Source organism: Equus asinus, chromosome 15, assembly GCF_041296235.1.
Source record: "Equus asinus isolate D_3611 breed Donkey chromosome 15, EquAss-T2T_v2, whole genome shotgun sequence".
Lineage (NCBI taxonomy): Eukaryota > Metazoa > Chordata > Mammalia > Perissodactyla > Equidae > Equus > Equus asinus.
In genome coordinates this window covers 29,325,578-29,352,372 of record NC_091804.1, presented here as the reverse complement: position 1 = coordinate 29,352,372, position 26,795 = coordinate 29,325,578, and the positions used below count along the sequence as shown (strand labels likewise).

General features: G+C 57.1%; 1 protein-coding gene across 1 annotated transcript in view; it reads right to left on the bottom strand.

Moving 5' to 3' along the window:
- Positions 1–1,110: 1,110 nt before the first annotated feature.
- VSTM2L (V-set and transmembrane domain containing 2 like) overlaps positions 1,111–26,795 on the bottom strand; it is a 36,903-nt gene continuing 11,218 nt past the window's right edge. The window contains exons 2-4 of the mRNA XM_044748693.2: positions 13,340–13,509; positions 11,730–11,780; positions 1,111–2,501 (exon numbers count right to left, since the gene is read on the bottom strand). Of these exons, the coding sequence (XP_044604628.1) occupies positions 2,229–2,501; positions 11,730–11,780; positions 13,340–13,509 (494 nt within the window). The 3' untranslated portion in view covers positions 1,111–2,228. The remainder of the gene's footprint in view (positions 2,502–11,729; positions 11,781–13,339; positions 13,510–26,795) is intronic.

The following is a 26,795-nucleotide window of genomic DNA, read 5'->3' as shown; positions in this document are numbered from 1 at the left end:
CTGGCTTCTGCAGGCACACAGAGGAGGGACCAGCTGGCCACGCTGGCTGTGAGGGCTTGACCCAAGAGCCCCACACTAACACACCCTCAGGCAGAGTCTCAGCAGGACTGTGGTGGGTGGGACCCTCAGCTGGGATGAGCCAGGCAGAGTCCAGAGCCCAGGGCATGATGGAAGAGGTGTGTGTGTGTTTAGGGGATGTGGGGGTTCAGGCCGAGCAAAGCAGAGTTCAGCAACTGTGTGACCTTGGGCTAGCTACTTAACCTCTCTGAGCCTGGATGGTGATACCTCATTGGAGATAACGAGATTCCTAAAGTGCAAATTCCAACCTGGCCAATCCACCCCTGAGAATCTCGTGCTTGTGTGCACCAGGGGACGTGGACTAGAATGCTCATGGCAGTCTTGTTGGGAATAGCACCAGATGGGAACACAAATTCTTGTCAACAGTGGAATGGATAAATAAATTGATACGTTGTAGGATATTCATGCAGTAATAAAAATGGACAAATTACAGATACACGCAATATGGATGTCTCACAAATACAGTGGTGTATGAAAACATAGTTACAGTGTGATTCCACGCATACAAGTTCTGAAAGATAGACAAAACTCAACTATGTTGTTGAAGATGACATACATGCAGGTAGTACAACTGTAAAAAGAACACTAAGAATGTGATTATTTAAAAAGTGGGAGGGTCGTGGCTGCCTGGAGGAGTGGGGAGAGGGGCATGATCGGGACGACGCACAGGCCAGGCTGGGGGCTTCTGTTCTGGATGCTGCTTGGTGGGTAGTGGCTCACCCTTACTTGCTTTCTAATTTATTTATTCATAAAACAGTGTGAACATGTTTTCTGCACTCCTCCGTACGTGATTATCTCAAAGTCTAAGAATAATTCAAGTGCCTGGTAATTGGATTGGAGCTGGATCAAGACCCGGTTTCCTTCACACTCTCCTCGTGCCCCCACCAGCTCTTGTTCTGTGCTTGGGGGGCAGAGAGCAGGAGCGAGAAGATACTGAGTGAGGCGTGGGTGCGGGCTGGCCAAGATCCCCCACATCCCCGTCCGCCACTGCCCCGGTTTCCGGACACACATGCCCCAGAAAGACGCTGCCCAGAGGTTTTTTAAACAGCTTTATTCAGGTTGGCTGGTAGTCACGGATTGGATCGTGTGTACAGGGTTACCCACAGCCCCTGGGCCAAGCCCATGCCCCTCCCACATCCCCCACTCCATTGCTGAGGGGCGGCCAGAGGTTTGAGCCAGTTCTAAGGGGTGTTGGGCCCGATAGAAATATTTACAAATCACCAGGGGTGGGTGTCCCCCTGATCAAGGATTGTGAGGGGATTGGTATTAAGGGACACTTGGCTCCCAACAGCCCCAGGCCCTTGGGTGGGCTTGGCATGGGCCCCAGGAGGGGGCTGGGACCTTGGGAGCTGGCAGAGGGGGGCTCCTGGGAGAGCCTCAAAGACCCTGGAAGGGGTCCTGCTGGTGCAAAACTCTGCCTGGGGCCATGCGGTCAGAGCACAAAGGTCCTCCTTCGGACCTGCCATGTGAAGGGGCAGATTCCTGGTGCCCCCGCCTCCCAGGAAGGTGGAACAAGGAGCTGTTGCTTCCGTGTAAGGAGGCTGAACATGAAGGACCCACCAGGAGGCAGCCGAGGTCTCCCTCTCCTCCCAGGGCCCCTGTGAGTGACCCTGGAGCCCCAGAGCAAGGTCTCCTGGGGACTCTGTTCCCCAGTTCCTCACCAGGGGAGAGGCCCTAGTTCAGCTCAGAAGATTCAAGTCCAAATTCGGGGAGGAGTCACTGTCCACACCCCCAGGTCCAAGTGGGGGATGGTAGGAAGGAGGAGAGTAAGGCTGGGAGGCCCCGGCTCGGGACAGGGTCGGGGACAAGCAAGCAAAGCGAAAACACTGGACTCCACTGAAGCTGGTGACAGAAAGGGGGCAGCCCGCCCCGGCATGGTGCCCCACCCCAGCGTTCGAGGCGGTCGTCCCCTTGGTGCCCGGGCCCACCTTCTCCCAGCCAGGTCACTGCAGGGTCTGAAAAGGAAGGGTTGGGCGGGGCTTACATGCTGGGCGAGGGGGTGGTGCGGAGGGCCGGCGGGCCGCAGGCGGCCTCGGGGATGGGGAGGCGGCTGGACCCAGGCAGTCCCGTCCCCAGCGGTCCAGCGGCCCCTCATGCACTCTGGACAGCCGTAGGGGCGCGGGCGGGCGGGTGGCGGGGCGGCCGTCAGTCTAGAAGCTGCAGGCCTCCGCGTCCACCGAGCGCTTCCGCAGCTCCTTGCCCGGCTTGGGGGGCGGCGGCGCGGGCGCGGCGGGCGGGGCCTCCGGCAGGTGCAGGACAGAGTTCTCCCCCGGCTGCACCCGCAGGTAGGCCTTGACCTTGTGGTGCCGGGCCTTGCCGTCACTGAAGTCGATAACACGGCACTCGTAGGTGCCTTCGTCCGTGGGCTTCACTCGCGACAGGCGCAGCTTGTGGGAGATGTTGCTGCCCACCACCTTGACCACCTGGGGACGACAGAGAGACCGTGACCTGGCCGCCCAGCGGCAGCTGGAAGACCGAGAGCCCTGGTCCCGAGAGCCCACTCCCAGGCTGGGGCCCCAGAGCTGCTCCCACCAGGACACACAGAGTTAAATAGCAAAAAAGTAGAAGCAACTTCATTGTCCATCAACAGAACGGATAAACACGCAGTAGTCCGTTCATTCAGTGGAATACTGCACAGCAGATAAAAAGGTGCTAGAGCTGGGCATGTTCGAGCTGAGAGGCATGCAGGAAGTGCAAGATCTCATTGCAAAACTCCTACAGTGCGATGCCATTTCTGTAAATGGACACAGGAAAATACTCTATACGGTCGTCCCTCGGTATCCGCAGGGGACTGGTTCCAGGACCCCTTTGAGGACACCAAAATCCCCGGATGCTCAAGCCTTTAGTTGGCTCTCGTTATCCGCGGTTCCGCATCCGCGGATCTGAAGGGCTGCCTGTACTGGTTTTAGAGACGGTTGTGTGTGTAGAAGTTGAACATAGACGGGCGGAACACAGTGGCCTCCCAGCAGTGGTTCTCTCTGGGAAATCTCAGCTTAGTCGGAAAGGTCTTGTTTCTTTAAAGAGAATAAAGGCTGATCACAAATAAATCAGGATGCTAATCACTGTTCACTCCAGTTGAGGGGAGCAAGAGTGTCTGTGATATTTGTCTTTGTATTTTGGCCTTCTGCTTGTTTATTTGATTGAGTTTTTTAAATTCTAAAATTGAAATTTAATTTATGTACAGTGAAGTGCATACAGCTTGATGAAATCTGACTCATGTGCACGCCTGTGTGACCGCCCCCAGAGCAAGGGTGGGCCGCGGATACCCCTCCAGAGCACAGCCTGTGGCCCTTCCTCATGGACTCAGGCCCGCAGCTATCCACTACTCTGACTCCCATCACCACTGATTAGTTTTGCCTGTTCTTGAACTCCTTTGTGTGCAGCTTCTGTCACACAACATAACACCAATGAGATTCCTCCGTGTTGTTGCCTGGCTCCATGTGCTCTTTTTCACTGCAGTGTAGTATTCCATCATACCGATATACCACCATTTGTTTATCCAGCCCCCTGTTGACAGACACTTGGGCAGTTGCCAAATTAAAACTCTCATGAGTAAACCTGCCCTGAACATAAAGCTACTATAGGGAATTGTTTTCAATCAAAAGAGAGAAGGCAGGTGGACAGTTACATAAGCCAGTTCACTGGGGAAGCTGGGTGAAAGGTACAGGGGAGTCTATGATCTATTTTTGCAACTTTCTGTGAATCTGCAATTCAAAATAAAAAGCTTAGAAAAGGGATGGGGGAGTTGAGCCTATGGAGAGGGGTTGGGGGGAGGGGGCTTCCGTCCTTCCCTGGCCCCCACTTACAGCCAGAAGGAGCCCTGCCCTGCCCCCTGCAGCCCTGCCCCGCCCCTGAAGCCCTGCCCCACCCGGACAGAACAGGGTAGGTCACTCTCAGGCACCGCTGGGATCCCTTCCCAGTGACCTTACACCAGCCAGCATTACAAGCTTGCCAGGCCCAGGCTGGAGCTGAGTGGGCTTCAGACCTGAGGCCCCAGCCCTGAGTCCTACTGGTCCCTCTCCCCTGGGGGGCAGAGGTGGGGGTCGATAGGGATGGACAGCCAGCCTGCCTCTTCTTGTCAAGCCCCAAACCCTGGATGGGAAGTCCCTGCTGATCACCCTTGCAGTGAGGAGGCCAGGATGAGAAAGGGGACAGTCTCTGAGGGGTGCATTCACTCTGCAGCTGGGCCCTCACACACACACCCGTGACTTCTAACCATCCTTCAAATCTGCTCTGGCTTCTCTGGGCCCTTCCCATCTCCTCCCAGATGCCAAGCTCCTTGTGGCCTTTGCACATGCTGGTATCTCTGCCTGGGTGCTGTTCCCCACCCCTCTTCACCCGCTTGACTCCCCTTCATTCTCAAACATCACCTCCTCCAAGAACCTTCGATCACAACCCCCTGTCTATTTCCTTCATAGCAGTCGTCACAATTTAAGAACCGTTTAATTTGTTTGTCTGTTGACTTGATTTTTGTCTCCCTCTCTGGCTAAACTATAAGCTCCATGAGGGCAGGGATGATAGCTATTTTGTTCATCTTAGTGACCATCACAGGGCCTGGTACCCTGTAAATAATAATAAAAACACTTGTCGAATGAATGGCCTCACTCTAGTTCCTTCTTTCTCCAAATGAAGTAGTACCCAGATAGCATGCTTTCTAATTGTAGGTCACAGACATGACTATACCCACTTTACAGATGGTGAAACTAAGGCTCTGAAAGAAGTGACTTTCACATGGGCACTGAGTCAGTGAGTGGCAGAGCTGGGAACTGAACCCAGGCCTACTTCCATGTACTCTGACCCTCCAAATGGCGTGACAGGCCCCACAGAGGGTCACTCAGAGCTGGCAGGGGCACAGGGGGCTTCCCAGGCTCCAGAAGGGAAGAGGGTGGGTGGGCAGCAGCCGGGAGCCTGGCCCATCCTCCCTTATTCTGAGCCTTCCTGGCTGGTCATCATCCCCCCTGAGGCAGGGAAATGTGGGCTTATGGCCAGGCAGGAGGTGAGACACAGGCAGAACTTCCCAACAGCAAGTGGTGGGAACTCTTCCGGCTGCCCCTGTCGGTGTGGGGCATCCCCTCCCCAGTGCGGCCGGCCCAGCTGGAGGCCATCAGCCCTGCTGACGCCATCACCTCTGACCAAGGGCACTGAGAGGTCCTGTGGCCCTGCCATGCTCTCCGGGCGAGTTAGGAGATGCTGTTGCAAATGCGCAGCGGGGAGCGAATTACCTCAACATCTGTTTCCCTCACGGATATTAATTATCCTTCATTTGTCAACCCTACAAGGCGCTAATGGAGTAATAATGCGAAGCGCTGGGAGCAGCGGCTCCTAGGGAGGGAGCGACAGCGAGGCCCACCCTCTGCCCACCTCTCCCACCTCCAGCCCTGATGCCAAGGCCTGGACCGCTCTCCCCAGGAGCTCTCAGCTCCTCCCCCCGCCACCCCCCTGCCAGCAAGCACGCGTGGCCTTCAGCAGTAGCGCTCCTCCCCTCTTGGGGAGGAGGAGGGGGCAGGGCGCACTGCAGGGGCACTGGGAGCACCCTGGCCTCGGTTTTCTTGGGCTCGATTCATCCATTCACTGGACAAACATTTAGCAAGTGCCCACCTTGGGCCCCAGGGGTACAGCCATGAACCAGCCAGACCCCAGCCAGGCCCTCACGGGCTCCAGGTCTAAGGGGGAACCCAGACCTCACACCCATAGTCAAGCACCTCAGGGAGCTGATCCAGCAGGATGAAGGGAGAGGACACACAGCAGACTCTGCTCCCCCCACCCCAGGGGTCCTGCCTTTAAGCACCATCTGGAGAAGGTGAATAATAAAAACAGTGACAACAGTAATAGTAGTGCTGGCAGCTAGAGTTCATGGAGCGCTTGGTCACTGAGATGATGCGCTAAAGCTTTGTACATCTTACATAAACCCCACCATAACCCCGTGATGTAGGCCCTGCTAGGATACCCATTGTATGGTCAGGAAACTGAGGCTCAGAGAGGTCAAGTGATTTGCCCAAGCCCCCCCAGCTGGTGACAGAGACCAGGTCTTAACCACATCTCTGGGGAGCCTCCCATGACCAGCAGACCACAGGTCTGTCTTTCCAGCCCCTCCCACCTCATTCCCCAGGTCCTTAGCACTCCTGGTCTTGGAGGCTCCCGGCCCCTCCTCAGTGGCATGTCCTGTGGAGGCGCCCATCACCCTGCCCCAGCTTCTTGGGGGTGCCGGGAGCAGCCTCTTGGATTTCATCATTCACAAATTTCGCAGAAAATCCTGTGGCCTGGCTCTCCAGCGTGACCGGAGAGGCCGCAAGGAGAGAGACCCCCACGTGGCGGCCAGGCTGTAAATCATAATCACCTGGGCGCATGCATCGACAGGCCTTAGCGGTGCAATTAAGCACCTAATTATGCTGAAAGAGACAGGGCCAGGCGACGCCGGGAGCGCTCAGCCTCCTCCATGTGCCCTGCCCAGGCCTTTCTGGGCAGGGCAGGGGCCCCTGGGCCAGCGGTGGGTTGGGGTCTTTCTCCCCAGCCAGCGGTGCCAGGAGGAATGGGTGGTGCCAATTTGCATCTCTGGTGCCAGGCCTTTCCCACATGGGGCCTCACAGCTGAGACCTAAGAGTGACATGGTGGCCCCAGGAAGGTGCTGGGGTGGGGATCGGGGTCAGATGGGCCTGCCCCAGGCACGGCTCTGCTTTGAGCTCCGCCGCTTCTGTGCCTCCATCAGCAACGCCCAGCCACTTCACAGCCCCTCGGCATGTTCAAATCCCAGCCCAGGGTGTCCTCAAATCTCAGCCCTGGAAGGCCTCACCCACTGCAGCCAGACCCTCTGCAGTCACAGCGCCATGCTCCTCCAGCGCTCCAGCACAACCCACCCTCGAAGACCACTGATCTTCCCTCTCAACATCACTGCACCTCCCCTTCTCTCCAGACCCCAGATGCCCCTGCACCGGCCAGGGCAAGGTGCCAGCTTCTCTCCTCTGGGTCATCACCTCAACTTCCTCCCGCATCCACCCAAAGCCACGCTGGCCCCTTCCAATCTGTTCTCCCATGACGGACAGATACATCTTTTCAAAATGCCTCCAACTTAGAACCCTTCCTTTGGTGGCTCCCTGCAGTGGCTGCCGGGATGAGGGGTGGCTTCAGGGTCTCATCCCTGCCTGCCCCTTAGCTACAGCAGCCTCCAGCAGTTTCTCCAGCACACACACCAGCAAACCTCCCCCTGCTCCTAGCCAACTCCTCTGCCCTTCAGTGTTCACTTCAAATAGCACCTCCTCCAGGAAGTCCTCCAGACCTCCTAGACTAGCTCAGGTCCCTTGTTCCAGGCTCAGGCCCCTGGGCGGCTCTCCTCATTTTGATGGTCACAGTTGTCATTTTACTTTTTTTTCTTAAGATTTTTCTTTATTTTTCCTTTTTCTCCCAAAGCCCCCCTGGTACATAGTTGTATATTTTTAGTTGTGGGCCCTTCTAGTTGTGGCATGTGGGATGCCGCCTCAACATGGCCTGATGAGTGGTGCCATGTCCACGCCCCGGATTCGAACTGGGGAAACCCTGGGCCGCCGAAGCAGAGCGTGTGAACCTAATCACTTGGCCACAGGACCGGCCCTGTCATTTTACTTTTTATCATATATGATGGTTGGCTTCAGATCCATCTCCCATACTGACTGGGAGGACCTTGAGGACAGGAACGGGGGGGGGGGGTGACGATGGCCTTCACAGAGGCATCTTCACGGCCCCAGACCACAAACTGGCCACTCTGTGGATATTTCAAAGGATTCCTAAGATGGATGGAGTGATTTTGACTCCACATGAGTCTCGCCTCCCTGGCAGACTTCAGAACTTAACGTCCTATGGATACTGTGGATCACTGCAGGAATTTCAAGAAAAGATAGAAACGTCTATGGCAGAAAATAAAATCATAGTAACCCGTGCCCGCCACCCGGCCTGTTACTCCTGTGTGAAGGATGCAGACCTTGTGTGCTGCTCCGGTGGCCCCAGCCTTACCACGCCCCCATCAGCAACCGTGCGCTATCCACACATGTGCTCCACGTGTCTGGGGCAGCCAGGCGGATGGTCAGGGGCTTGGCCTGCAGGGCCACTTGGCCGATTTGACAAATGCAGTTGCCTTGTAACCATTCATAGGGACTCGGGACGGGGGCCGCAACGTGCTTCCTGGGGCTTCTTGGGCTGTGCCTGGCTTTTAGGGCTGGGCTGGCGAGGAGGCGGGGTTTGTGAAGAGTGAGCCAGAGCAGGGGGCCCCATGTACATGGGGACCCAGGCTGCCCACAGCTGTTTCGGACGGAAGCAGCTTACATGAACTGAGTCTACAGCACAGACAACTTCTGCTCGACCAAAGGAGGGACTTACGGTAATGAAGGCGGGAGAGGCCCCTGGGAAAGAAGACCTGTGTGGAGCATTTCACCTTGTCTTAAAATTAGGAAGCTGGGGACCATCTCTACTTGCAAAACTGGTTAAGGGGAAATTAACCTAAGAACTTCAGTTAGATCAAAAGAAAAACATCCAGAACTTGAAAATGGCCAATAAACAGAAGAATTCTGAGCGACAGGAAGGAGGCCCTCACGGTGGAATCCTCAGCATATGCAAGCTACCAAGGGAGACGTATCAGGCCAGGGGTCCTTCCCCAGGCCCCGAGTTAGATGAGATAATTCACGTAAAGTACTCATCCTGGCTCCCGACATGGGGCAGGCACTCAACAAACGTGAGCTGCTATATTATTATGATTTTCTCACAGACGCCTGTGCCCCCACATAAACGATCTCCCCACGAGATCCTGAGCTCTTTCTTTCCCTCGCCCGGTTCCTGCAGACAAGCGGGGCCTTCTTTCAAGGCTCCGGGCCCCCACATGCTTTGCAAATTCATGTTGTTTCCACGCTAGTAACCACTGTCATTCACACAGCCGAATCCATAGGACTTTACAGTTTCCAAAGCGTTTTTGTATGAGCCTCAGTGAGTGGGGAAGGGAAGCCCGAGGCGGTGGCAGAGCTGGAGCGAGGACTCAGCTCCCGGGACGCTCAGCGCCGGCCCCACTGTGTCCTCACAGTCCCAAGCTGGCGCTCCACACAGCGACTCTGCACCTTCCCAGGGTTACCATGGCGGCCCCAGCAGGTCACGGAGCCCTCCCCACACCGGCTCCTGGAAGTTGACGGTCCTTCCTCCCCAGAACCTGAGACCCACGGGCGCGGAGGCTGCCCAGCAGGTGGTCGGTGCCGTTCGGCTCCCACAGGGTTTTCCAGAAACCAAATTAGGTCCCAACGGTTAGAAATCAGGACATACTCCATCCAAATCAGCACATTTTTAGGAGACATGGGACTACTGGGCTGGACTTCCCTCCTGGCTCAGCTGGCTCTCCCGGCCCCACGGTCCCCACGAGCCCCTCCACACCTTCATGTCACCCATCCACGTACACGTCCAGGCACGGATGCACATCGCATTGGTGTGTCCGTGTATCACCGCTGTCTGGATTTACGCCCCCGTTGGCCTGGGTGGGTGTTTGTGTGTGACAGTCACTCGGTAATTTTTAATTGGGCACCTGCCACGTGCCAGGCTCTGTGCTGGGCTCTGGAAATGGAGCAATCAGGCAGGCACAGTCTGCCCCACTGTCTCCCGGGGAGACAGACAGGAGACTGTCTCACACACATAGATAATTGCAGACGGAAAGGCAGCCAGCAGGGAAAGTCAGGGGGGCCGACTGAGTCGCAGGGTCAAGGCAGGCTTCCTGAGCTGAGCCCTAAAGGAAGAGAGAGGAACAGTTTTCTGGGCAGAGGGACTGACCTGTGCAAAGGCCTGGAGGTGGGAAGCAATGGGAAGGCGGAGAGGCAGCCAGGCTGGGAGGGGATGGGGAGCCCCAAGCAAGATGAGCTGAGGCTCAAGGGAGAGCAGAGTGAGTCCAACAGAGCTGTGGAGGCCACCGAGCCAATTCTGAGCCTCCTCCTCGACGGCAGAACCCAGGGGTGCCTCTGCTTATAGCTGCCGCCAACCCCGAGTCTGTGTATTCAAGCACAGTCATGCGTGTGACGCCATCTGCATGGGGAGCCTGTCTGTGGGCTTCCCAGCCAGACCAGGCAGCCCAGCTGGTGCAGGACATGCAGGGGCTGGGGGTGGGGCATCGGTTGCACCATCACGGGAGCGCCTTTATTTTATTTAACTAATTAGCATCTTCGCATTCCCCTCACGTGGGGCCCAGCAGCCTCGAATTCTAATCCTCTTAGTCAATTAGATTATTCTCTCCTTTGCCAGAGACGCTCCTTAAACCCCAAACACCATCCTAGCAGAGAGAGGTCCCGTGAACGGGGCGCGTTAATATATGCGCAGGTCCCTCCCTGCCCGGGCCACCTGGTGGCTGTTTGGGCAAGAAACGGGGCATTACCTATGGATGTGCCCTTGGCAGAGGGTGAGGGTGAGGGGTCAGGGTGTGGAGAAAGTGGACCAGCAGCTGCCCTAAACTGGAAATGGCTTGAACTTCCAGACCCCACCTCGGAGAGGCCCTGGGGCATTTGGCACAAATGTCCTTCTTCTCTAATCTGCCCGCCTCTGGCCTGAGTGGCTGCAGGACCTCCTCCCCAGCCTCCCTGCCTCCGCTCTGCCACCCCTGCTGTCCGGCACGGCACCCCATGCCTCCCGGTGCCCACTCTTTCCGCTGTGACTTCTGCTTTGGAGTGCGGCTCCTCTGTGCATCCGTGTCTCACTGGCCTTGGGGTCCTGAGCTCCCCCGCAAGTCCTTGAAAAGTCGTGGAAGACACAGCAGGAAAGAGTGAACTTGGAGGTCTCTCCCCCCACACACACATTCACACCCCTGCGGGCACCCGCATTTTCTGAGTGTGTTGCTGGTGAACTTCCAGCCTCCCGCCAGGCTGACCTCGAGCCCCATGCACAAACCGAGCCGGGTCCCATGGCCACACGTGTGCCCAGGCTGGTCCCCTCTACTCAGTCCCCCTCGCCTCCTTTCTCAATCCTGCCTGCCTCTTCTAGGCCCCGCTTTGGGTGCCCCTCCTCCACAAAGATTGTCATTCCCAGAGCCCCCAGGGTCCCCCACCTCATTGGGCTCCTGCAGAGCCTGGAGACGAAGAGCTCATAGCAGCTCAGCCAGGCCATGACCTCCAGCAAGTCTTTGACCCTGCTGAGCCTCAGTAGCCCCACCTGTAAAATGGGTGAAGGGCTGCCCTTCCCCATAGAGCTGCAGCAAGGATAACACTGGCAACGCATCAGGGGGCCGGCCAGGCCTGAGTTCCTCTGGCTGCAGCTCCCCAACCCTGCCTCACTCCCGGGAGCCGGGGGACCCCTGTGACTGTGAGAAGCGGCAGCCGTCACGATGGGCTGAGAACCGCCGGCTCAGTTTCATTAGACCCTGCTGGTTCTCCAAATAAAAAATGCTGCTGAGACAGACACGAAGCATCAGGGACGCACACAGCCTTGGCCCCGACAGGAGAGAATGCGTCTTCTCTCCCCCTGTCATTTTTTGTGCCTGTCATTCAATGAACTTGAAAAATCTGTGGCTTTTAAAACCCAGAGCAGGACCATTTTTCCCCTCTTTCTGTCTCCTCCTCCATCTTCTTGCCCAAGCTCCCTGCTGAAGGAGACCAAAAAAAAATTCTTTTAAATTACAGCTGTGTCCTCCATTAGAGCCCTTGCGAGAAGTCATTATCAAAACTCACGCTTATTTTGGTTGCGTCCTTCCCGGCGTCTTCCTGCTGCGATGCTTTTAGCTGTTGGGAGCAGGAGGGGCAGAGAGAGCAGAGAGGGGCGTTAGCGCCGCAGGGCGGGCGTGCGGACAACAGCAAAGATTCTAGCCAGGGCAGGTGACGCGCTGGGGGCCACGGGGCCTGGAGTGGGGGCCCCTCAGCGTTGTTTCCACTCGGGGGATGGGGAGATCCCAAGCAAAGGAAGATACAGGAGGGGCCTGGACACTGGGCATGTGCTGTGCGTGTAGCTATGCGGGCATCTGGGGATATATGGGCGGGGATGTGTGAACGGGAAAATGTGAGTCTGCTTGGTGTGTCTGTAGGAGTGTCTGTCTCTCTCTGGGAATGTGTTTGTATTTTCAGGTGTGTCACACACGTGAGCGTGTGTAGCAGATGCTGGCGCAACCCTGCCCACGCGCCATGCCCTGCAAGCTGACCCCGGGGCTTCCAACTGCAAATACCTACAACTCTTCAACTAAGGGCTTTCTCCCCCCGCTGGAGTCCTCCAACCCGGGGGGCAGGCTGGAAGGGCTGAGGGGTGACACCCCCAGGAGCCAGCCACAGTTTACTGCGTATTTGTGAACACGTTAGGGGCTATTTCATGAACATGCGAGAATGCGTGAACACGCCCATGTGTGCATACGAAGATGTGTAGACACGTATTCATGTACGCATGGGTGGGCAGACAGGGATCAGAGTTTGCAAGCTATATGTGTATGCACAAGTGTAAGAATGAAAGTGTCTTAGTTTGGGTTCCCCCAGGAGCGGACCTTGAGAAAAGATTTGAGCGCAAGCAGTCTATCTGGGAGGTGGTTCCGGGAAACATCGGTGGAGGAGTGGGTGAGTAAGTCAAAAAAGGGAAGGAAGTCAATATGGGGTGTTATTAAGCAAGTTACCATTGTGGGCAGCTGGACCTTACTCCCTCGGGGCACCTCGGGAGCATGCAGAACAGGCGTCAGTCATGCCAACTGAGGGCGAGGGAGCTGGGGCCTCACCCTCCAATGCCCCTCAGGCCCTGGTGGAGCGCCCCTCCAGCCTGCCTGGCCGGCCCGTGGGCTCTGTTGTCTGGGGAAAACCCTCAGGCAGAGTCGCAGGGTCTGGCAGTCGGCAGCCGGGCTGGTGGCTGGGACGATGCACACCCCAGCGTGCAGGCGGCACCAAAACCATCTGCCCCGGCGCTGTGTGCCTCTGAGCCTGTGTGTGTGTAGAGGCGAATGCGTGTGCAGTGTCTGGATGCAGGAGTGTGCCTGCACGCACGTGGAAGGGTATGCACCCGTGCGTGCTCGTGACTGAAGTCGGCAGCTTGGAGAAGTGATGGAAGGGGAGTCCACCTGGCCCCTAACCTGGAGTCAGCTTCTGTCCCTATGGCCTCAGTTTCCCCACCCATACACTGAAGGGAGGGACTCTGTGCGCTTTCAAGGACCCTTCTTGCTGCACCCACCCCAAGTGCTCAGCCTACCTCTGCCTCCTGCTCCAAGGCAATGAGGGGCAGAGACACACCCCTACCCTGGGGGCCAAGATTCTCCCAGCCCAGCTCGGGGGGGGGGGGGGGGGGGGGGGGGGGGGGCCCCCAGGGGCGGTACCTGGTTCGAGGCCCATGCCTGCTTGTCGGTCCAGTCTCTGTGGCTCCGCACGTACCACCACTGGATCTCCAGCGAGTAGGAGGGGGAGCCGCTGCCTCGGAAGGAGCAGGCCATTTCCACGTCCTCGCCCGTCCGCGCCGTCATGTCATGGGGCGTCTCTGTGAACAGGGCTGTGCGAAGAAACGGGGGAGGAGTGGCCGGGGCTCAGGAAACCGCAGGGCCAGCAGGCACAGGGCTTGGGGGGAGAGGTGGTGAGTGGGAACAGCCCGGCCTGCAGGCGGGAATGGCCTGGTTCCAGGCGGGGCACCTGGAGAGGCTGGGGAAGCTGGCAGAGGGGCGCACAGCATCAGCTGGCACAACGTGGGGTGGAAGGAGCAAGTCTAGGGCCCTGAGTCCCCACCCCCGCCAGCCTCTGTCCCGGAGCCCGGGGGCAGTGTGGGAGACCCACGCAGGGGAGCGATGGATCCGAGGAGAGCTAGGTTGCAAGGTGTGAGCAGGGAGCCCAGGAGGCCAGGGAGGAAGCTGCTGTTTGCAATTCTTCCAGAGTTTTCCGGCTGCCCCCAGCTAGTTTCCCTCCTGGGTTATTCCCAACCCCCAGTGCACAGCAGTTAGCAGACTTTGTAAAACCAAATCAGCCTTGGCCACCTCCTGCTCAGAGCCCTCCCTGGCTCCCCACTGCCCCTATGAGAAGGCTCCCCAGGTTGGGGGTCAGGCCCGCCCGCCCGCCTCCCCCGGTTTCTTCTCTGTCCTGTGAACACACCTCGCTTTCCCACCTCACTTTCGCCCTCGCTGTTCCCAAGGCCTAGGATGTTCTCCCCTTGGCCACTTTTTTTTATTTTTTATTTTTTTATATTTTTTATTTTTTTTTAAAGATTTTATTTTTTCCTTTTTCTCCCCAAAGCCCCCCAGTACATAGTTGTATATTCTTCGTTGTGGGTCCTTCTAGTTGTGGCATGTGGGACGCCGCCTCAGCGTGGTTTGATGAGCAGTGCCATGTCCGCGCCCAGGATTCGAACCAACGAAACACTGGGCCGCCTGCAGCGGAGCCCGCGAACTTCACCACTCGGCCACGGGGCCAGCCCCACCCCTTGGCCCCTTTTTGCCCAGCAAGTCACTCAAAGCTCAGCGCAACCTTGGCCCCCTCAGAGGCCTTCCTTGACCACCCTGGATAGGTTCCCCCCACCCCACACCCCCGCCCACCCAGGTCACGGCCACGGTCGCAGATCTGTTCACCGCATGCACTGCCTGTCGCAGACAGGGACCTGGAGCTCCCGGGGGCTACACGTTTCCTGGCACTTAGTAGGTGCCCTGAATGGCTGGAACATTCTCCATCCTCTCAGGGCCCCCAGGGTGTGGTGGGAGCCACACATGTCTCCTGTCCCCACAGGGCCCAGCCCCCCAACCAAATCCCAGGGCAGGCAGTTCCCCTGACCCCGCAAGAGCCCTCGCCACCCGCCACCCCCACCATGCCGCCCAGGAAATGAGAAAACGAACCCCTACTCAACACAGCCCAGTGCCCCCCCCCCACCATATGTTCCGTCTCTCGCGTCCAAACAAATATTGTCCTGAGATGTAATTAGAATTCTTTCCTCTTCTCCAGAGAGATTATCTCGCCCTGGAAAGATGGCTGGCAACGTGCAGGTCGCCCAGGGAATACTGTGCCTGTCAGTCCCCCACCCTGTGCCATGCCCGTTGCTGCAGCTCGCCAGGCGCCCTCCGCCCGCGGGGCAGACGCGCCGGGTCCCTCCTGGCCCCTCCTGGCCCCGCTCAGCTCAGGCAGGAGGAACAGGGAGCCCTGGGCTGGGAGGGGGCTTCCTGCTCCGGGGTCGCCTGCTCCTCCCCTTCCCCATGACACTGCGGGCTTCGGGAGGGTAGGGGTTGACAAACGCCTCCATCCAGAAGCTTCTGCTTTCTCTGCTCTACACACAGGGTTTCCATGTGAGCTTGTCCCCAGCAACGGGCTTCTGGGCTAAGAGAAAGTTTGCAACGTCCCTGACCCCCAAGGTCAAAGGTTCGGACAAAGCCTGTTTAATAAGAAGGAATGTTGTTTGGGGCCAGCCCCCGTGGCCTAGTGGTTAAGTTCGGTGTGCTTTGCTTCGGCGGCCTGGGGTTCTGTTCCCGGGCATGGACCTACACTGCTCTGTTAGCGGCCATGCAGTGCTGGTGGCCCACATACTAAAAAATAGAGTAAGATTGGTGCAGATGTTAGCTCAGGGCGAATCTTCCTCAGGGAAAAAAAAAACAAAAAGAATGAATGTTGTTTGAACTACTGAATGCATGCCAGGTGTGGTGAGTGGTGTCATCTGAAAGCTGGGACTGTCCTTAGTCTCACTGGGCAGGGGATGAAACTCGGATCCTGGAGGGAAGATCCTTGCCCAGCCCACCTTCGCTTTCCTGGTCCCCGGGCCTAAAACCGCAGAGCCGGCACTGCCTCCGTCCCTCTTTCTCACTCCGCCATTTGGTCTCCAGGTGACGCTGGGGTCTCTGCCTCCAAAACATCTCCAGAATCCAGCCCCTTTTCCCCACCTCCGCAGCCCCCAGGCTGGACCAGCCACCGTTACCTCCCACCTCTAACAGTGGGGCAGGTCCTCACTGGCCTCCCTGTTGCCACCGTCCTTCCTCCCTGACAATCTGTTTCGACACGGCAGCCAGAGGTATTTTGGCAAAACATAGATCAGTCCCTGTCCCTTCTTTCCTCAGAACCCTCCCACGGCGTCCTCTCACCAAGAGTAAAAGCCAGAGTCCTTACAGTGGCAGACAAGGCCCTCCACGTTTGGGCCAGTCCCACTGGCGTCAGCTTCTGCTTTTCTCCTCACTCATTCTATTCCCACCACAATGGCCTCCTTGCTGTTCCTGAACATTCCAGCTGAGATCTGACCTCAGGACCTTTGCACTTGCTATTCTCTCTGCCTGGGACACTCTTCCCCCAGATTCCAACATGGCTCCCTCCCTGCCCAGCTTCAGGAGTCTGCTCAAATGTCACCTCCTCAGTGAGACCTACCCTGACCTCCTCATTTAAAATGGCACCTCCCGCCCCAACCCAGTGCTTCAAAACACTCTTCTCTTCCAACACACTGCCAGTGCTGTCTGATGGGACTTTCTGCAACGAGGAAAATGTTCTATATCTGAGCTAATACAGTAGCCAACCAGCCTCCTACGTCCATTGAGCACTTGAAATGTGACTAGTGTGAATGAGGAACTGGATTTTAAATTTTACTTCATTTTAACTCATTTAACTTGACGTAGAACTTGTAGGTAACGTCTGCCGTGCTGGGCAGCACAGCTCACACGCATTCATCGACGTTCGTCGTCTGCTCTCCCTTCCGGGAGGCAGGCGCTGGGTCTGTCTTGTCCAGCGACCTAGCCCCACCTCCTAGAGCAGGGCCTGGCAACAGCGGGCTCAATAAATACTCGTTCAACGAACGAATGAATGAGCAGACGTGGCTGGGCAGTGGTGCAGCAGGGTCCAGGGCCAGGAGGGCCCCACCCTGAGAGTCCGGGCCAGGCCCAGCCCTCCTCACCCACCCTGATGCCTACCTGCCGACTGGAGCAGGACTGAAGGGGCGATGGAGGGTCCAAGCCACCAGGAGGGGCTGGCGGTGATCAGAGTGGGCCGTGGGCCCCTCGCCCTGGGACGGCGGGTTCTGCCTTGATCCCTTTGCAAACAGGGGAAGGAGGAGAGTGGCAAGACCCCTTGTTGGATCCAAGGTGACCAGCAGCGTGACCCTGGCTAGCCAAGAGACAGTGGGAGGGACGTAGCTGTGACCGCCTCCAGGTGCCATTGCCTGAGCCCCGGGAACCAGAAAGTACGCACCTTTTCCCTCCGGCAAAGGGGGGGGAGGGTCCAGAGCTCCTGAAGGCTTTGTCACCCCAGGAGCACAGACTGGGAGGGAGCCAGCCCTGGCAGCCGGGCCTGTGTGACATCTGGCCGGCAGGAGGATGGAAAATGGTCTGCGTGGGTCTCATGGGCCGCCCTTGGGTGGGGGCTCCATCAGGGTGACCTGGGGAGGGGCCAGGCCTCCCTCACTCAGCATCCCCCTGCCCACAGGGCCCCCCAAACTGACTGAAAACCCTGAGCCTGGCCCACCAGCTCTTCTTACGGATGCAGAAAGGAAGGCTCAGAGAGGGCAGTGTCAGGCCTGGGGCTACTCAGCAGCCAGGGGTCAGCAAGGTCAGGCCCTGGGCTCCAATCCTTGCCCAGACCCTCTCACCCACAAACAGCCATCGGGGAGGACCCCACCACAGAGCCAGCTGTGCCCCCAAATCCCAGTAATGGTCATCTAGAGGGCGCTGTCCAACAGGAAGAGACGGCGAGCCACACAGGTGAGGCACATATGGAATTTTCTAGTAGCCACATTAAAAAAAGTGAAACAAAAAACATTTTTAAACAGGAGAAATTAATTTTAATAGTGTATTTTATTTAAACCAAGATATCAAAAAATTATTATTTCAACACGTAATAAAAATTATTAATGGGATATTTTACATCCTTTTTCGTGCTAAGTCTTGGAAATCCACATGTATTTTACACGATTACAGCACATCCCCGTTTAGACCAGTCAATTCTCAGTGCTCAGCTGTCACGTATGCGGGACGTCTTAGCAGGCGACCCTGGGCCGGCCTCAGTTCCCCTCCCCCTCGCATGTCCCCATTGCTCAGAGGAGGCAGCCGAGGCCCAGTGTGGGGCAATAACCCCTTCCAAGGCCACACAGCAGAGCCAGGAATTGAACACACACCTGTCTTACTCCCAACCCCATGTTCTTCTCCCAGTATTCAAATTCTTTTTGGCTGTAGGGCTCTTTCTTAAAAAAGAACAGTCCACGATGGCCAACCTTGCAGGGTCCCATGGGGCAAGGTGGGGAGTCTCTTTTATTCCAAGTGCAAAGGCCTGGGCACTGAGGAGACGTTTCACCCAGCCTGAGGCAATCCGGGGAGGCTTCCCAGAGGAGGTGTGGCCACCCCAGCCCCTAGTTGCGGGCAGGTGGTCCTGAGCCAGGAGTGGGAAGGGGCTTCGGGTGGGAGGAGGGATGGAAATCTGGCTCCGAGAACCTGTGGAATTCATGAGCCCACGAACTCCTGGGGGCAGCCACCAGCTCTCCTTCCCTAAGTGGACTCTGGTCCCTGGGTCTCTCTGATCGCCTCAGTCCCTGCCAGGGGCTGCCTAGGTTGGGTGGGGTGGGGGAGGCCCCTGCAGAATCCCATCGGCTCCAACCTCAGTGGTGAAGGGGGCAGAGTGTCTACAGGACAAATGGGGAAATCGAGGCTCTGGATGTTTGATGGCATATCTGAGTCTCCCTACTCACGGGCAGCCACAGCAAAAGGCTGTCCCAGGCCCCATCCCAAGGAGCTCCCTTGAGGGAGAAGCCATGTACGCAGGTTAGCACCGGGCACGCAGGGCTGGGAGCCTGGAATGGGAGACTGTTTCTGCCAACAGATTTGCTACTTGCTGTGTGACCTTGGGAGAATCTCTCCCTTCTCTGAGCCTGAGTTTGATCTTCTGTACAACAAGGGTTAGAATTCATGGTCTGAGAGTCCCACCAGCTCGGACAATCTAAGGGAGAAAGTGATGTGCGTCCTAAGGGTCGTGCCCTGGGCACTGGCAAGGGGAGGGGTCACTTCCACTCGGGGCAGGAGGGGAATCTGGGAAAGCTTCAGGGAGGAGCAGAACGTAAGCCGGCCCTGAAGGGTGGATAGAGACTGACCAGCATAGGCAAGGAGGAGAGGAGCCGAGCGAGACAAGGCAGGCAGGAGGGAAACTCAGAGAGCTTCGTCAAAAAAAAAAATCCTCACCATTTATTGAGCGCCTACTGCATGCCTGGCCCTATGCAGACGTCTCTATTACTCTGGAACCCACTCACTCGCACTTGACAGATGAGGAAAATGGGCTCAGACCTGCCCAAGATTCCCACAGAGCTGGGCTTTGAACCCGAGTCTGACCAGCAGGTGTGACCAGGACCCCGGGGTCCACCAGGTCCATCAGGATCTGGTCTGAATTATCAGGTGAAGTTCAGCTGCCAGGCTCCACACTTCTGCATCCCACTTGCACACCTCCAGAGACGGGAAGCTCAGCTCCTCCTCCCTCCACTGAAAGTGGGCAGCTCTAATTGGCGAGAGGTTTTTGCTCCCTCTCCTAAGTCTGTGAGAGAGGACTCTGCATCAGCACCAGAAACTGGAAGGGGAACGACACTAATTTTGATGACAATGATGACATGATAATAACCTCTAAGAAACAGAGAGTACTTGCTTTGTGCAGGTACGATGCCAAGCCCCCGACATACATTGTCTCATGTTCCCACCATGATGCTCTGGGGTAGGGGTGAGCATGATTATGCCCATTTTTCAGATGGGGAAGCTGAGGCTCAGAGAGGTTAAGTGACTTGGCCAAGGCTACAGAGTGAGTGGTTACATCTGAGCCCAGTTCTGGAGGACTCTAGGGTGGGAGCCCAAAGCTTCTAGAGCTTGCTCCTGCAGCACCTCTTCCCAGCCCCTACTCACCTCCATCCCTCCAGCCACCCAGACCCCAGGTCTCCACAGTAGCATCCCAGCGGAGTTGGGACATAAAATCCATCTCTCCTCTTTGACCTCCTCCTGCCCTGAGCCATCTCCCTGCCCAGGTAACTCCTCCCAGCAGTCCCCAGGAGGCGGGCATAATTATAGATTTGTGAGAAGGGTGCAATTGTGTCCTCCAGCCCCAGGGCCGAGCGGGGCTGGGCTCCCCAGGCAGACAATTAAAACCAAGCGGCTGCCCACAGATTAGGATTCCGCAGGAGCAGGAGGAAGGGGCCTGACTGAAGGCAACGTCGTCTTCCTCTCCGCTTTTAATTGGGGGTGTGATGCATTCATTAACCCCAGGCCCGGCTATCGGGCATCAGCTGCAGGCCATCAGCCCTGTGGCCCTGGCTGAGTCACGGGGTTTGCTTCTGCTTAAGGCAGGGGATGACCTGAAGATCTTGCCTGCCCTTCGAGCCCAGGGCCTGACCCCCTTCTTAACCTTCCAGGCCCTGGTTCAGCACCAACATCTAGGGCTTTGCCTTCAGGCCTCAGTTAGAATCCTGTTTCCTCCACTCCTAGCTGTGTGACCCGGACAAGCCCCTTTACCTCTCTGAGCCTCAGTTTCTTTGTCTGAAAAAAAAGGAGAATGAGAGGATGGAGGGGAGGACACAAGGCGACACATGCCTCATGCCCAGCACTTAGTAGGTGCTCAACCAAGAGCAGTCCCTTCCCCCACCTTCTAGCTCAAAAAGTCTCTCATCTCCAGAAAGGTTTTAAGATGCCTCCTTGGAGCCCCCTCAGACCCTGCAGTGGTTGCAACATCTGTGTTTCAGGCACGCCTGGGCCCCGAGACCTCCCATCCCTCAGGCCTGTACCGCCTCTCCTTCCTCATTTGCTCCGGACAGCACCACGGCCCCCAGCAGCCAGGGGGACTCAGGCAGGCCCGAGGGGCTTGTCCACCACAGGCAGCCCAGCCCAGCCCCCAGCTCCCTCCATCTCTGAGCTCAGATTCCCCTCTGGTCCAGCCCTAAATCTCCCTCCTCCCTCGGCACAGCCCTCCCTGACCTTCCAGTCTTCAGATCGCTGGTTTGAGGCTGCCTCCTCCAGGAAGCCTGCAGGGACTGGACCCCAGCCCCCCCATCAGTCACTACTGGAGTGAGGGCAGGGCTCCCCTTGGGGACAGGTGGCAGGGGAAGCTCCCACTCAGGGGGATCAAGGCAGAGCTGGAGCTCAAGGGAGACCCAGGGGGCAGAGCCCCTTGATCACCCCTCAGCCCAGGCCCCATCTCTTGCCAGACATGCCATGTCAGTGCCTGCTCACAAACCTCCACTGATGGACAGAGAACCAGCATGTGTTCTCTCCATACCATGGGATATTAGTCAGCCTTAAAAAGGAAGACATTCTGACACAGGCTACAGCATGGGTGACCCTTGAGGACATTATGCTGAGTGTAATGAGCCAGCCTCCAAAGGGCAGATACTGTGTGATCCCACCCCACGAGGACCCCAGAGTAGTACAACTCACAGGGACAGAAGGTCGAAGACGGGGGCCAGAGACTCAGTGGGCCCACAGGTTCCCTCTGGGGTGATGAAAACAGCAGGAAGTGGATAGTGGTGATGGTTGCACAGCAAGCACAATGTCTCTGATGCCACTGAACCATACACTTAAAAATGATTAAAATGGTACATTTTACATTATGTATATTTTAGCACAGTTAAAAAAAATTAAAAAGCCCCCCATGGCTTCCTGGGTCTGCCACAGTGGTTTCCATGCAAAGAAAATGTCTCTGGACCCGTGCCTGGAATGTCCCTTGTCCACAGCTCCTAGCCTCTTAAGTCGTTGCTCAGATGTCACCTCCTGAGCCTCCCCTGCCCCCTCGGTCCCCCTTTTCTCTACGTCCTGTCTTTTCCTGCCACTGATCACTAGCACACCACATCCTCACTTCTTTATCCCCCTCGTCGCCCGTCCTCCACTTTGTGGAAGCCCCTCCCAGGCGGGAGGGTTGAGTGGGTTCCGTTTGCAGCTGTGTCCTCACAGCAGAACAACACCGGGCACGCAGTGGGTGTTCCATGGACACTTTGCTATGTGTACAAGACACACGGCAGCTCGGGGGGAGGCAGAGAAAGGAGGCCCTCCCCCTGCTCGGCCGCCTGGGGGCTCCAGGAAACCCTCACCCTGGGGGGGCTCACGGGGAAACTGCCAGCTCCCAGGGCCAAAGCCAGGCTCCCAGGTTGGGCACCCACCTGCATCTCTGGCCCTGGCAGACCCTAACTGCGGCCCCCTCTGCCCTTCCTGGCCCCTTACATGTGTCCCCCTTGGGCACAGCCTGCACACGGTTCCCAGGATCCCGGCTCATGGGTGGCCCTCTGCCTGGAGACGCCCGCCCTCCCACGCGAGGGTGGAGCCCTCCTTGGTGCCCCCAGTGGTCTCCAAGGCCCCCTCTCACGGCCCCACTGGAGTGCATCAGATGACAGATATGGAGGTGTCTGCGTCTCCCCCAGGGCAGGGCCCCTACATCACCCAGCGTGGAGCAGGCACACAGGAAGAGCTGCTGGGCATGTGCTGAATGAGCGAATGAATGAATGAATGAAGTGAGAAAGGAAGGTCAGACAAAAACCCAGGGGACTAAGTCAGAAACTGTAAGATAAAAGCAAGAGAGATGGACATCATTCCTTCCTTCCTTCACTCATTGATGCAGTCATTCGCTCACATATCACTGGGCACTGACTGCGTGCCGGACGGGTGTTTTAGGGAAGACTGCATCCACAAGAGCAGGGATGGGGACAGACACATGGACAACATGGACAGAGGCAACCAGGGAGGTCCTGAGTCAGGCCCCAGCCGGCCAGCCCCTCCCCGCCCTCCCTCCTTCCGGCCCTCCTGGCCCCCAGCACCCAAGCCCAGCCTGGCCCACGCGGGCCCAGCCGATGGGGTGCCCAGCCGATGGGGTGCCCAGCCAAGCTGACGGGCAAGCTGGAGGCTCCCGAGAGGACCTATAGCGCTGTCATGTGAGTGCAGCCAAGGATGAGATGGGGCAGTAACGAAACAAAGGCCCACAGTGCCGGGAGCGGCCGTGGCTGCTTCGCCCGCAGCTCCCCCACCCTCGAGGCCCCCGAGCGGCCCCATCAACCCTGCGGGATCGTCCTTCTGATTGGAGGCCCAGCACGAGCCAGAAAGTCGATGGGCCTGAGGCCACACAATCCTCAGAGCGACCCTGCAGGGCAGGGATCGTGGTCCCTTCATCCAGGCAGGGAAACCAAGGCTCAGAGAACCTGGCAGCTCTTGGGGCCAGTCCCCTGTCCCGATGCTGAAGGAAGGAAACCCCTCCTATGTGCGAGGCGCTGTACACAGGACCCCAGCTTTGTCCTCCTGAAGACTTGATAAGGTGGCACGATCCCTCTGTGGTATCAAGGGTCAGAGAGGGAGTGTCCATGCCTGAGGTCACACAGCATCAAGAGACAAACTCCGATTTCAATCCCAAGGCTGACTGGAAAATTTCCCAACCCAGAACTGAGTCTCCGCTAAGCCCCCTCTCTCCCTTCAGCTCTAAAAAGCGTGGCTCTCTGGGGGCCACTTCCAGAAGCCTGCCCTGCGCCCAGCTTGGCTGGTGTGGCACAGGGTCAGGGAGGCAGAAGCGGGCAGGGCTGCAGAGGGGTGCTCCATGAAGCCCCCCGCTCACCTGTGGATGTCCCGGTGCCCCTGCAGTCAGCAGGGAGAAACCACCCACAGAGGAGAAGCTCGAGAACTGGGAGGGAAAGCGCCGGGGACCGAGAAGGCTGGCTGCGCGGAGGGGCCCTCTCCTCCCGGGGCTGGTGCAGAGGGTCCTCCCCGGGCCCAGGGCAGGCACCTGAGGGCTCTCTGTTTGCTGCTGGGAGGCCCGGCCGCTGGCAGGCTGCCTGCAGCAGAAGGCACGGAGGTGCGAGTGGGTGGGGAAGGCTCCCTCTTGGAGTGGACAAGCTTCCCTCTCCTCAAGTGGAGAGGAAGGCATTTTGCACAAAAGCTTAAGGAACTACAGTGTGTCTCGGTGGGAAGACGGCAGCCCAGGCATGCAGTGGGAGCTCAAGGCCTCCCTGCCAGAAGCAGTGGAAGAGATCAACCTTCATGGACCCCTACCCCAGGGCCAGGCTCTGTGCTGGGTTTTCCAAGAGGCTCAGACCCGGCCCTGGCCCTCAAGGGCCCACAATCCGCAGGAGGGACAGACACACAGACCATTATGTGGACAATGGCTGACACTGAGCCTGGATAGCTATGTACAGTTGTTCAGGTTGTGCACCATTCACATAGCTGTGAATCGTCATGCAGGGCACAGCTATATGCAGAAGCTGTGGATGGAGGTGCAAGCACTGGGAGAGGAAAAGATAGGCCCACGTCTGCCTGGAGAGTCAGGGAAGGCTTCTAGGAGGAGGAGGCACACTGGCAGTTGGATGCTGAACCGACAGGAAAGGGTATACCAGAGAGAGAGTTCCCCAAGCCCAACCTCTTGGGGACCACCTTCATCTTTTCTGCAGGATCCCTCTACCACCTGCACTATTATTTACTTAATATTTATTTTCAAAGCATCTTTTCCTTTTTCCTTAAATAAATTCCGCTTAAAAGGAGACTTTTATTACCTCCATAAACAGAAAATCAGCCTCACTTGCCATAAATAGAGGGTAACTGTAAAAATAAACAGTATGAGAACCAAGCAGCCTTCATAAATTCCAGCGAGGGAAGCCTGCCTGCCGAGGGCTGCGAGCCCGGTCTCGTTTGCGCTCATTAACAAGGGAGATGGCTGAGAGCTGGGCGTTAAATTCACAGCAGCACCGAGCAGAGACTTTCTTCTTGATCAAAAGGGGCTGGGAGGTGGGTCCTGCTGAGTGTGGACACCAGCGGCAGCCACCCCCACCAATGTCACGGCTCTGGCTCCCTCGCCACTGGCCAGATCCCGCAGTCGCCTCTGGTTCCTCTGAGACCTCGGCCGCCCTGGCCACATACCAGCCACCTTCCCCGCCCGCACCTGTCAGGATCCCACTGACCCCTCCCGGCCCGAGACAGGCCGCCCCCTGTCCCTTCACCGTGAGGTTCCCTCTGCCTTGCCCCCCACGGGGACTAACATGCATTTCTGGAATGAGGAGGCCTGACTGCGTGCTCGCAGAATGAATGAATGAACGAACGAAGAAATGGATGAAGACCCCCCTCATGGTCTGTGCCCAAACGGGGAAGGAACTTCCTGAGGCATCGATATTCCTCCCCCAAAATGAGGAAAGAACATTATTTTTGTGTTAAAATAAACATGAATATATTATGGAATAGACTCCAGAATTCATGAATTTTGAATGAAATAGGAGACATCAAGGAAATGCTGGCCCCAGTGGGGAGCTGTTTACTCTCCCCACTCAGGGGCCTGCTGTTGATCCATCAGAGGCCTTGGGCTCCTTCCTCAGAGGTCCTCTGTGCACAGGAGTGTCCGTGTGTCAGCTGAAGGGGAAAGGGGACCAGGAGGCAGGACAGGGACTGGCGTGAGAGGGAGCCCAGGATTTACAGGTGAGGATGCAAGTTCCGGCTCTGCCCTGCCTTGCTGTGTGGCTTTATGGAAGTTGCTTCACTTCTCTTAGCTTCTGTTCCCACGTGTCATGGCTTAAAGGCTTAGTTTGAGGATAAAATGAACGAACGCAGGCAAAGAGCCTGTTTCTGGGTGTGGGACACAGTAGAGCCTGGACCCCTGCTATTACCTGGTGGCCCCGCCACCACTGCGGAGTTTTAGACACATGACACATGTGTGCACACTTGCCCGGGGGGGTGGAGGGTCCCTGCCCAGCCCTGGCTGACTGGGGAAGGGGGGCTGCCCCACCCAATAAAAATTAGAATAGCTAACATTTTTGAGCACTTACTACACGCTAAGCGCCTGGTGAGCCTGTGCCTCGGTTTTCTCCACTGTAAAATGGGGGTAATACACACAACTACCTCCCAGGGTTGTTGCGAGGACTAGACGCATTGGCATTTCTAAGTGGGCTGCCTGCACCCGTATGTGCCACAGAGGGGCTTCCTTTCATTCACTCACTTAGTTTTAACTGAAGTGAAATTCACATAACATAAAATTAACCATTTTAAAGTGAATAAGTCAGTGGCATTTAGTACCTTCACACTATTGTCTAACCAACTCCTTTATCTAGTCCCCAGCCACTTTCAGCACCCCAAAAGGCACCCCCGTACCCCGTAAGCAGTACTTTGCACCCCCTCTGCCTCCGTCCCTGTGGCTTTGCCTCTCCTGGATATTTCACATAAATGGAACAATACCATATGTGGTCTTCGGGGACCGGCTGTTTTCACTTAGCATAATGTTTTCGAGGTTCGTCCACACTGTGGCATAGATCAGACTCATTCCTTTTTATAGAGCTGTTCCTTTAACAAAATAAAATATCTCACCAAATACCCAAAACAGCCTGGGAAGTAGCCGCTATCATCTGCCTCTTCTTAAAGGTGAGGAAACTGAGGCACAGAGAGGGTGGGGGCTGGCTCAGATCCCCTGCCAGGCAGCCGGGCAGTGCTGGCGCCCGCGGGCGGGGGCAGGGCGCCTCCCAAGGCCGCCGGCACAGATTGAGGGAGACAGCAGTGGAATTACAAATCCAGGGAGATTTAAGGAGAGGGAAAATATTCTGGCACTTGCAGGATGATGGGAGTTGAGCAGGCTTCCCCAGTGGAATTCCCGCCTCCTCTGCCCACACGTCTGGGCCACAGGGAGTGCAAGGTTTGGGAGGGAGAGAGGCAAGTGTGGGAGCGTGCAGGGAGCCAGGGACAGGGCAGGGCCCGGGGCGGGGAAGCTGAGCTGGGAGAAGGCAAGAGGCATCCTGACGTCTGTGCAGATGCCATTTCTCTCCTCCTCACCTGCGCATCCTGCAAAGGCCCTGGGGTGAGCCCACCTCACTGACGGCTGGGAAGGCTCAGAGAGGCTGAGTGGGCCAGGATTCAAACCCAAGCGTGCCTG